The sequence below is a fragment of the Schistocerca cancellata genome, chromosome 1 (assembly GCF_023864275.1).
Source record: "Schistocerca cancellata isolate TAMUIC-IGC-003103 chromosome 1, iqSchCanc2.1, whole genome shotgun sequence".
Classification (NCBI taxonomy): Eukaryota; Metazoa; Arthropoda; class Insecta; order Orthoptera; family Acrididae; genus Schistocerca; species Schistocerca cancellata.
In genome coordinates, this window is record NC_064626.1 from 312,306,554 (window position 1) to 312,318,884 (window position 12,331).

At 42.9% G+C, this 12,331-nt stretch overlaps 1 protein-coding gene across 1 annotated transcript in view; it reads right to left on the reverse strand.

The window, feature by feature from the left end:
• Nucleotides 1-12,331, reverse strand: part of LOC126172807 (uncharacterized) — a 51,369-nt gene that overhangs the window by 772 nt on the left and 38,266 nt on the right. Inside the window, exons 5-6 of the mRNA XM_049920909.1 lie at nucleotides 12,166-12,257; nucleotides 7,071-7,221 (exon numbers count right to left, since the gene is read on the reverse strand). Of these exons, the coding sequence (XP_049776866.1) occupies nucleotides 7,071-7,221; nucleotides 12,166-12,257 (243 nt within the window). The remainder of the gene's footprint in view (nucleotides 1-7,070; nucleotides 7,222-12,165; nucleotides 12,258-12,331) is intronic.

A 12,331-nucleotide genomic window follows, 5' to 3' on the forward strand; every position in this document is an offset into this window, starting at 1 on the left:
TTCTTCCACTGAGCGGCCAGCGTCCCTGACTGCCACGCGGAGGACTCGGATTCGATTACAGGTAGTGCCAGGGATTTTACTTAGTAGTAGGACTGCTACGGAGTATACTCAGACTCGTGAGGTGGACTGAGAAGCCGCTAGGCGGATTAGCAGCGGTTCCGTGGTCAAAAAACCCGACGACGACAGGAGACCGCTGTGCTACCGCATGCTCTTTCGTACCGCACACCATTGGCACAGGATAACACGGCGGTCGGCTGTCCCGATTGACCCATATAAGGCCAGAACGCGGCGCTTCACCTCCTTCTTCTTAATATACGCTATGTGAATGACAAAAAGTATCTACATCTACATCTACATTTGTACTCCACAAGCCACCCAACGGTGTGTGGCGGAGGGCACTTTACGTGCCACTGTCATTACCTCCCTTTGCTATTCCAGTCGCGTGTGGCTCGCGGGAAGAACGACTGCCGGAAAGCCTCCGTGCGCGATCGAATCTCTCTAATTTCACATTCGTGATCTCCTTGGAAGGTATAAGTAGGGGGAAGCAATATACTCGATACCTCATCCAGAAACACACCCTTCGAAACCTGGACAGCAAGCTACACCGCGATACAGCGCGCCTTTCTTGCAGAGTCTGCCACTTGAGTTTGCTAAACATCTCCGTAATTCTATCACACTTACCCAATTACCATGTGACGAAACGCGCCGCTCTTCTTTGGATCTTCTCTATCTCTTCCGTCAACCCGACCCGGTACGGATCATACACTGATGAGCAATACTCAAGTATAGGTCGAACGAGTGTTTTGTAAGCCACCTCCTTTGTTGATGGACTACTTTTTCTAAGGACTCTCCCAATGAATCTCAACCTGGCACTCACCTTACCAATACTTTTTATATGATCATTCCACTTCAAATCGTTCCGTACGCATACTCCCAGATATTTTACAGAAGTAACTGCTGCCAGTGTTTGTTCTGCTGTCATATAAGCGTACAATAAAGGATCCTTTTTTTCTATGTATTCGCAATACATTACATTTGTCTATGTTAAGGGTCAGTTGCCACTCCCTGCACCAAGTGCCTATCCGCTGCAGATCTTTCTGCATTTCGCTGCAATTTTCTAATGCTGCAACTTCTCTGTATACTACAGCATCATTCGCGAAAAGCCGGATGGAACTTCCGACACTATCTACTAGGTCATTTATATATATTGTGAAAAGCAATGGTCCCATAACACTCCCCTGTGGCACGCCAGAGGTTACTTTCACGTCTGTAGACGTCTATCCATTGAGAACAACAAGCTGTGTTCTGTTTGCTAAAAATCTCTTCAATCCAGCCACACAGCTGGTCTGATATTCCGTAGGCTCTTACTTTGTTTATCAGGCGACGGTGTGGAACTGTATCGAACGCCTTTCGGAAGTTAAGGAAAATGGCGTCTACCTGGGAAACTGTATCTAATATTTTCTGGGTCTCATGAACAAATAAGGCGAGTTGGGTGTCACACGATCGTTGTTTCCGGAATCCATGTTGATTACTACAGAGTAGATTCTGTGTTTTCAGAAATGACATGATACGCGAGCAAAAAACATGTTCTAAAGTTCTGCAAAAGATCGATGTCAGAGATATAGTAAAGTAAGGCAAAGAAGTATAAAATGGAAACAACGTGACAATAGAATGCGGGAAAACAGAGTGGTTAAACATATCTTCTATTATAAACGATTGGGAAAGAGATATATCTTGCAACGAGGCGGGCTTTAGCCCCATACATATTCTTAAACTATTTTGTTCGAGTGCAGCAATTATTCCAAAAACTACTCTGTCGTATTAAATAACAGTATCTTTACTGCATGTGCATTATAAGCTGAGATTACAGCAAAAAGGATACCGAGTTTGTGGTGCTATTACTCGATTGATTGAATCGATGGAGATGTATGAACTACCTATTCTGAAATGTTTACGATTGTAGATACTGAATATCTTGTAGTTTGGTAAGAATCGATGTAAGATCGCAGCCGTGAACAAGATTGCTGCTCATAGTATTGTTTCCACTTGGTCCCTTCTCATACAAGAAACATAAAATGTACCATAAGTCTCTTGGGTTGGTTTATTTGGGGGAAAGAGACCAAACTGCCATGTCATCGGTCTCATCCGATTAGGGAAGGAAGTCGGTCGTGTCCTTTGAAGGAACCATCCTGGTATTTGCTTGAAGAGATTTCGGGAAATCACGGAAAACCTAAATCAGGATGGCCGATCGCGGGATTGAACCGTCGTCCTCCCGAATGAGAGTCCATTGTGCTAACCAGTGCGCTACCTCTCTCGGTTAACAAGTCTGTATACGGATGAATATGCTTTATTAGTCTGCATATTGCACAATTTAAAGCGTAAATGCCGGAAGTTTTTGTGTAAATACTGGAATATTTCCATCGTCTGCCAGTTATCGCCAAATCCGTGAGATTTGTTTTTATATATCCCTAGTGTGACTGGTGGTGTTTACTGTATGGTGGTGGGTAAGTACTTTCGTTTAACCTTCGTACCGTAAGATAGAGTTGTCTGGTGGTGAGCAAAGACGCTTTTGTATTGTCTCCAAACGTCTATGCCATGAAATTCGATGATCGTAAAGATTACCGCTCAGCAGCAGAACCTATGCAGAAATAATTGCAAGAAAACTAATCTCAACTGATGTATCAAGCACTTGGAAGCAAAATCGATGTGTATGACGTAACGGTGATGCGTAACATTTGCATGACTGTTACGTAGGCAAAAAGCGGGAGGCCCGCTGTGTCCGTGCTGCGTACGATACAGAAGGGTCCGGGAGCGCTGTAGATTTCGCACGTACTCATCCCTTCCCTTTGTTTAACTTTCATTGTATTGTCTCAGTCCTCTCTAATTTGATGCGGATGCGGCACATCTCTTGTGCCAACCACTCCATCTCAGAGTACACGTACCGTTCGGAATTATTTGTTGGACGTGCAGTATCCCACTATCTGTCTTACACTACAGTTTCTACCCTCTACAGCTCTGTCTAGTACCTGGCAGTTATCCAGTTATTTCTTAATACATGTCCTGTCATCCTGTCCCTTCCTCTTGTCGATGATTCCCATAATTCCTTTCCTTGCCGATCCTGAAAGAAACCTCATGTATTATAATACCAATCTGTATTGTCAATGTCCTCCTACAGCAACACGTCTCAAACGGTTCGATTATCTTTTCTGGTTTTCCTTGAGTCACTGTTATAAAAACGTACATTCCTCTAACTGAGGCCTACGTTTGATATCAGTACACTTATTTTGGCAAGTAATGCCCTCTTCGCCTGTGAGAGTCCATTTCATATAACCCCCTTGATTCGCCCATCATGGTTAATTTTGTTTCCAAGGCAGCAGAATGCCTTCTTATAACCCATGATGCCCACTTTTGAATGTGAGGTTATTGATAAGCTCGTTTCTGCTAGTTTTTATTGTCTTTGCTCCTCTTTGACTTACCCTCAATCCACAGGTACGCTCATTAGACTACTCATTGCATTCACCAGATCCTGGAGTTATTCCTTACATTCATTGTTGATAGGAATGTTATCAGCGAATCTTCTGACTGATATCTTTTCACCCCGAATTATGACCTTACTGCTGAATCATTTTTTTATTTCCATCGCTGCTTCTTTGGTCTACAGCTTTAACTGCTGTGAAGAAAGTAAATATGTCTTACGCCGTTTTTAATCTGACCTCTTTTTCCTTGGTGTTCTATTCTTCAGGGTCGCTACTGATTCTTCTAATTATTAATATATCCACGAACGTTTTGCGGCTTGTCGTTTCAATAAAATCTTCACATTTTTCCTGTCGCATAAGATCGCAGAGTGAACGCGGCGTTTCGGAAAGGCTGCTCTCTCTTTCTATCTTCAGGCGAAGATGGAAGGAGAGAAACCCTTTCGGCAACGTTGTGCTCACCCTGCGATCTTATGCTACTTTTCTGAATATTTTTGCATTATGATATCACTCTCAACTTTAAAAAGATACATATTCAGTTCTGCACATCTAGGTGTACTACACCAATCATAAACGTAAAAATGATGAAGAAATAGTAAATAGGGTGGAAACTTCAAAAAGTTTAGGTGTCCATATTCATAAGAATTTAAACTGGAAAAAGCGCTTGGTGAACTGCTAAAAAAACTTAGTTCAGCCGCATTTGCAGTTAGAATCACTGAAAATCTTTGGAAGAGACAAATCAGTATGGTTACGTATTTTTCATACGTTCATTCAAAAATGTCACATGGAATAATGTTCTGGGATAGCTCATCTTTTGAAGGAAAGCTTGCTTCACAGTATATTTAGTCGCTCATGAAGTTTGCTGTAAATAATCCACTGGTGTTCAATACGAACAATGACGTACATAATTATAATAGCAGAATGCAAAATGACATTCGTTACTCCACACTAAGGCTGTCTTTTGCACAAGGAGTTCACAATGATGCAACTAAAATTTTTTATCACGTACCTGGGGATATGAAATGTCTGACAGATAGCAAAGTGAAATTTGAAAACAAACTGAAATATTTTCTCCATGGCAACTGCTATATTGTAGGAGAATTTCTACTATTGTAATGCATAAAAGGTGACGGGGTAGGAATTATTAATTCACACCTGTAAGCTATTTTATATCCCGGGTATCCGCAGCTGCTGAAAGCCATGCTGTTAGGAAGAATTCCACTGAACGCTGGTAAAACTGTTGATTATTGAAACACAAGCTGTTTCGTAGCCTAAAGCCGCATCGTCAGGTACAACCTATTGGTAAAGAGCAACGTACGGTGTTCCACATTTTGTGGATATTCAAATTAGTAAAGGAATGTCGAAAATATACTCATAACGTTAAAAGGTCATAGGCATGCCCATCGCTCCTAGTCAAAATTAACTATTCATTGAGTATTGTCAATACTACGGCGAACGAAAGTTAACGAAGATGTACTCCAGTTATTAAGGACAAATTGCTGGTAGGTGAAACTCACGGTAACAGAGCCATGCTCTAAAATTTCCCTGCACCTAAAAAGAAAAAAAAAAACCAAAAATATTTTATAGTGAGAGGACGTTAAAATTTTTAAAACAGCCAGGTTGGCGACAAAGAAAAGTCAGTGTTAACATGATTAGTCACGGCGCAACGCAAATTATTGTGTGTAGCGTATCAAGTGGGAGTGTCTTACCTGTGTGACGGCAGGGCGACGCGGTGTTGGGCAAAGCAAAAGCGGCGCGATCGAACCGCGTAGCGGAACGGAAGCTACCTATGTGGACAGAGTGACGTCATTTACTCATGACTAGGACCACCGGGTCGCTACCTTTAAAAGAATGCTATTATTATTTTTTATCGGCTATCCGGCCCCTTTAAAATTGTTAATGGCTCTGCAACCGCAAGTTTCAACTGTCAGCAATCGTCCTAAATGAATGGAGCATGTCTTCGCTACTTTCCCTCGCCATAGTATTGGCAATATTCACTGAATAGGAAGTTTTGATTAGGAGCGATAGGTATGCCTGTGACCTTGTAATTCGTGTGTGTATTTTAGACTTCCCCTTATTAATGTTAATTTCCTCAAAATGTGGTGACGCCATACTTTGCTCTTTACCATGCAGGTTGCAATTGGTTTTATTTTCGAGTCAGAGACATACAGTTTTACAGTAGCCATACACACACACACACACACACACACACACACACACACACACACACACACACACACATATATATATATATATATATATATATATATATATAAATTGTATTTATATAACATGTGCCCAGTACTTTGCAATCCAGTCTCTCCTTGTTGGCAGCCACTGTTCTGCGTACCCATGGTGGCGCTATTCCAGCCAGGCAGTAGAGCTTATCAGTTGGGGTAGGTCTTAAGCAACCTGTGATCAACCTGCAGGTTTCGTTGAGAGCAATGTCTACTTGTCTGGCATGAGATGACCTGTACCAGACTGGATTGGTTCAAATGGCTCTGAGCACTATGGGACTTAACATCTGAGGTCATCAGTCCCCTAGAACTTAGAACTGCTTAAACCTAACTAACCTAAGGACATCACACACATCCATGCCAGAGGCAGGATTCGAACCTGCAACCGCAGCAGTCGCGCGGTTCCGGACTGCAGCGCCTAGAACCGCGTGGCCACAGCGGTCGGCACCAGACTGGAGAAGCATATTCAGAAGTAGAAAAGCACAGTGCTATTGCAGAACAGCGAATAGTTTGTGGATGTGATTCCCACTGTGTCCCCGCTAGTTTGCGAATTAGGTTGTTCTTGTAGTGAGTTTTGAATGTCAGAGTTCTATCGAGAGTGACTCCCAAGTATTTAGGTGCGTGATGATGCTGGAGTAGGATGCCTGACCATGCAATATGTAGCTTACGATTACCTTCCCTGTTCCTTAAATGAAAGGCACACACTTGTGTCTTCGAAGGGTTTGGTCTGAATTGGTTCCAATTGTAGTAGCTTGACAGTGTTGTCAGGTTTCTTTCCACTCTTTCAAAGCCTGAGCTCTGCGTAGCAAGGGCTAGGTCATCTGCATATAAGAATCTCCTTGTGCCTGGGGTCAGTGGCTGGTCGTTGGTATAAATGTTGAAGAGAAGTGGAGCCAAGACGCTTCCCTGAGGTAGACCATTTTTCTGCGCTCTCCAGCGACTGCGTTGTCCGTGCAATCGGGCGTACCCTGGGCGTCAGGTTTCTCTGGCGGCTGATCCTTTCACACCAGAAACATCATCTTGGTCCTTTTCAGGACCACAGTTGACCATCATATCGATGAATATGGAAGGTATATCATCACCAAAAGAAGAACTGTTGCAGTAGATGATACACGGCAAAACCTGTTGTATTTCAATAATCAGTTTTACCAGTGAATTCTTCGTAACATTACATCTGCATGTTTTTTAAATAAAAAATTACAATAAAAAAGCAGTTTATAAAAGTTCAGCATGTGATCACATTTACAAATTAATTTGTGAACTGAATTTACAATGGCTCTTTGCTCATCATTACGATTTATTGTGCAAAATGGTCCATGGTACATGAAACTAACAGAGTAACTAGCTAACTATGGATTACCTATTTCGACGACGCCGGCGGCGAGCAGGATGGGTGCGCTGGTGTCTTTGGCAGCGACCCGGAAGCCGACGCTGACGGGCACCAGGAAGAGGGTGAGCAGCGACAGGAGGGTGCGTGCCAGCAGCCACCCCCACACCACGTGCGACACCTCCTGCCGATTCACCGCAAATACACCGCCTTACCGTCGTGCATACTTGAAGCTCTACATTACCTTCAGATTGCAGTTTCGTCCGCTGTCCAGTCGGCCCCTCTTTCATATACGCGCCCCGCCAGTTGCACCGGCGCGATCTCTACAGCCACCACCCCAGCACAAGGGCGCTGCCACCAACGATTACGCCATTGCCAATGAGATGCAAGCATGCCCTCTTAGGAGCTCCAGCGGTGGGTGTATATTAGTTCGAACAATCGTGCGCTGATCCTATATGGTGTATTTGCCAATTGAACGACATTTACAGACTTCCATAGTGGATAGGTCTCGAGTAGGAAAAGGGACGAGAGAGGCAATTCTGACGTTGCGGCTAATAATGGAAGCAAGGCTAAAGAAAAATCAAGACACTTTCATAGGATTTGTCGACCTGGAAAAAGCGTTCGACAATATAAAATGGTGCAAGCTGTTCGAGATTCTGAAAAAAGTAGAGGTAAGCTATAGGGAGAGACGGGTCATATACAATATGTACAACAACCAAGAGGGAATAATAAGAGTGGACGATCAAGAACGAAGTGCTCGTATTAAGAAGGGTGTAAGACAAGGCTGTAGCCTTTCGCCCCTACTCTTGAATCTGTACATCGAGGAAGCAATGATGGAAATAAAAGAAAGGTTCAGGAGTGGAATTAAAATACAAGGTGAAAGGATATCAATGATACGATTCGCTGATGACATTGCTATCCTGAGTGAAAGTGAAGAAGAATTAAATGATCTGCTGAACGGAATGAACAGTCTAATGAGTACACAGTATGGTTTGAGAGTAAATCGGAGAAAGACGAAGGTAATGAGGTAATGAGAAGTAGTAGAAATGAGAACAGCGAGAAACTTAACATCAGGATTGATGGTCATGAAGTCAATGAAGTTAAGGAATTCTGCTACCTAGGCAGTAAAATAAGCAATGACGGACGGAGCAAGGAGGACATCAAAAGCAGACTCGCTATGGCAAAAAAGGCAATTCTGGCCAAGAGAAGTCTACTAATATCAACTACCGGCCTTAATTTGAGAAAGAAATTTCTGAGGATGTACGTCTGGAGTACAGAATTGTATGGTAGTGAAACATGGACTGTGGGAAAACCGGAACGGAAGAGAATCGAAGCATTTGAGATGTGGTGCTATAGACGAATGTTGAAAATTAGGTGGACTGATAAGGTAAGGAATGAGGAGGTTCTACGCAGAATCGGAGAGGAAAGGAATATGTGGAAAACACTGATAAGGAGAAGGGACAGGATGATAGGGCATCTGCTAAGACGTGAGGGAATGACTTCCATGGTACTAGAGGGAGCTGTAGAGGGCAAAAACTGTAGAGGAAGACAGAGATTGGAATACGTCAAGCAAATAATTGAGGATGTAGGTTGCAAGTGTTACTGTGAGATGAAGAGGTTGGCACATGAGAGGAATTCGTTGCGGGCCACATCAAACCAGTCAGAAAACTGATGATTCAAAGAAAAAAAATGTCGTCCGCCACACGTCAGCATCAAATGTCATTGCTGTAAGTCCCTGGGAGACACAGACCCCGTCAATGCGACTCGCTTAATGTCCGATGACATATGTGTATTCGTGGCGGGGCGCATCAAACCAGTCAGTTGACTTTATATCTCTCAGCATTTCTACATTCAGATCTACTGTTAGCGACAGACGCTAGAAAAATGTTGTTCGTCATCTTTGCTATTTTATATTAGATGTAGAATAAATTATTATCTTAATTCTCTGTTCACGAACAGCCTCTGTCCCTCGCTTCTGTATCCACTAAAGAACCACACAGCGTGCAAGGAAGACATAGCACAGATTATGTCTCATTGTGATGTCATTATGGGTGAATTCTTTGCTGATATTTGTCATTATCGAGGAAGCGTCTGCTTCATCCAAGGGGATCAGCGTTTCTGTAAGTAGGTCAGCGATACTGTAATCATAAAAAAAATTATTTAAACATAGATTTCGGTACGTCATGAAAGATACATTCTTCTTCGTCTCACAAGTCAACCAGAATATTCGAATCAGCACACTGTCACTAGATTTTAATTTTAATTTCACGAATGTTCAAATGGCTCTGAGCACTATGGGACTTAACTTCTGAGGTCATCAGTCCTCTAGAACTTAGCACTACGTAAACGTAACTAACCTAAGGACATCACACACAACCATGCCCGAGGCAGGATTCGAACCTGCGACCGTAGCGGTCGCGCGGTTCCAAACTGTAACGCCTAGAACCGCTCGGCCACACCGGCCGGCTTTACGAATGTTCTGTGGTCAGTTGTTATTTGTAACAAAACAGGGTCGACCCTAACATTATTTCTACCAGAAATAACCAAGTTCGTACAAAAATTTAGCATTAAAAATTATCCTTTAAATTAAAATCTAACAATGAACGTTAAAAGCGAGAGGAAATCTGAAATGAGCGTCTCTTGTACGTAATCTTGGTATAAATAAAAATAGGATGGTTATCATAAATCACTGAATATTACACCCAAAAAGCCACTCAAAAAGGGAAGTAAATACGCGTATCGGCTTTGAGATACTGCAGTGTGACGAGTTCTCACTCTAGTAAATGCATATAGTGTGGACACTTTCTAACGTAGCTGCTTTAGGTGGGGGTTTTTTGAATTGTGGCTACGCAAGATACCAGCAAATATCTGGCATATTCTGTCTCGTTTACAACACTGTCAACCTTAACAAGCGATTGTGCAGTAGCCATCACCAGATGCTTTGTGTTGGAGTTGCTAATCTTTTCTTATTTTGAAGTGAGTAAAGATACTAATAAGCACCAAGCACAGGTGTAGAATGTCCGCCCTCCTACAGGGAGGTGGAACTTCCTCCCCTGCACTCTCGTGTCTGGTCTTTTCTTTACGTTTGTGGTCGACTGTCGCGTTAAAGAGTCCGTAGTATATCTGTCAAATTTAAAGCTGTCTCGCAGTCTCCGCATTTCATCAATGGAAAATGTACTTATTCTTTCCAGATTGGATGAAAGCAACTTGCTTAGTGACGGATCTTACACGACACACGTGTTTCACATTCTATAAAATATCACATAATTGTACATAAAATTTTCCTAAACACACATATAAAGGAAAATCACCCACAAAAACTGCAATAAGATTAAACACTTCCTTTCAAGTATGTTAACACATTTAAGTGCTATTGGAATCAAAGCTACGTCAGAAAGAAAACTGTTTGCACGTAGATTTTATATTAGACCGGAAAAGGCGTTTGACGGCACAATAGCTTCAGTTCAAAATTTTAAACTTACTAAAGAAATGATTTTAGAGATCTGGGGATAAAGCTGCGTGAGGTAGGTAATAACAGTACTAACATGCGTCCAATTTTGCACATACGGTGCTCTTTATTTACGTGTACATTCTTTATTTCCTGCAAGGGAACAAGCAGAACGAATCTGATTACCAGGAAGTCATGACGCAGGTTTTATTTACTTTACTTGTCCATAAGGGGGCTCTGTTGTATCGTATTTACATTGATCCATGACAAAACGTGCTATGAATCAACGACGTACCGATTTACTACTCAGTGCTGTTCAGAAACGTACAGTACATTACGATGGAGGAGTACCGTTCAGCATTTCCTGGTCGCTGGATTGGAAGGGGAGGTCCTATTCCATGGCTGCGAGGTCACACAACCTGATTCCCTTGATTATTTCCTATGGGAATATCTAAATTGATAAGGAGATGGAATTAGTTGCCAGACTTGGCACTGCCAGTGATGTGATTCGAAACACACAAGAGATATTCATGAGCATGCGTCAGAATCTTGTTCGACGATGTCATGTTTGCCCTGAGGTCGATGACTGTGAGTTTCAGCACATTTTGTAAGATACAGTACAAATGGTACGCTCGTTGTGTCAATGGTGATATTTTCAGGTAACTAATGTAAATAAAAAAAGTACACAGTAATGTGATTTTATTCCTGTTCTCTCCTAGCACTGCAGTCCGGAACCGCGGGACTGCTACGGTCGCAGATTCGAATCCTGCCTCGGGCATGGGTGTGTGTGATGTCCTTAGGTTAGTTAGGTTTAAGTAGTTCTAAGTTATAGGGGACTTATGACCTAAGATGTTGAGTCCCATAGTGCTTAGAGCCATTTGAACCATTTGAACCTGTTATCTCCTTAAGCTGGTTTCCCCGAGCCCAAGTTCCCTACCTCAAACTGTTCAGTGGAGCACCCTCTATGCCCTGTTAAATTTTCGCATGCTCTTGTGGAAACACCCGTACCGTGCAGCTCAGAGTACAGTTCCTGCTCGAATATTCGACTGCAAATGCATGGCAAATTCGTTCACTGCACTCGGACTGCAGTACATTCGATCTGCGTTCATTGTTGACTAAAAAATAAAAAAAAAATATTAAGTCCTCCCGAACAGGCCACGAAGACCCAAAGGTACCGCCCGGCCGCCGTGTCATCCTCAGCCCACAGGCGTCACTGGATGCAGAGATGGAGGGGCATGTGGTCAGCACACCGCTCTCCCGGTCGTATGTCAGTTTCCGAGACCGAGACCAGAGCCGCTATTTCTCAAGGAGCTCCTCAGTTTGCCTGACTGCACCCCGTTTGCCAACAGCGCTCTGCAGACCGGATGGTCACCCATGTTTATTGTTGACTACAGTTGTAAAATTCGATAACTTGCAACAATATTGCTCTATATAAACGTAGGCTTCTGCGGCCATTGTCACAGTCAGTAAAAGTTTTCTGGGTTTTTGACCGCATTGTCAATATGTAAAACTACCGACGTTTCGGTCACTATTGCAAGCGGGCAAAGCGCACGCTATATCTGACAACTTACTGCAACTAAGTGTGACAGACTTAACATAATGGTTGCTCGATGAAAAATCTGCAAAGTATCTTTCTGCAGTACCTAATTTGAAATACGTTTTTTAGCGACATGAACTCACCATAATGCTGCCGAGTACTAGTGCTGCACCGAACAAGACGAGAACGCAGCCGTGGATGACCTCGGCCACCGGCACCAGTTCCAACCCCGTACCTGGTAGTCGGGCACAGAAAATAACATTGTACTCGTACCACTGCCCGAAAAAGCAGTGAACATCATAAATGGAA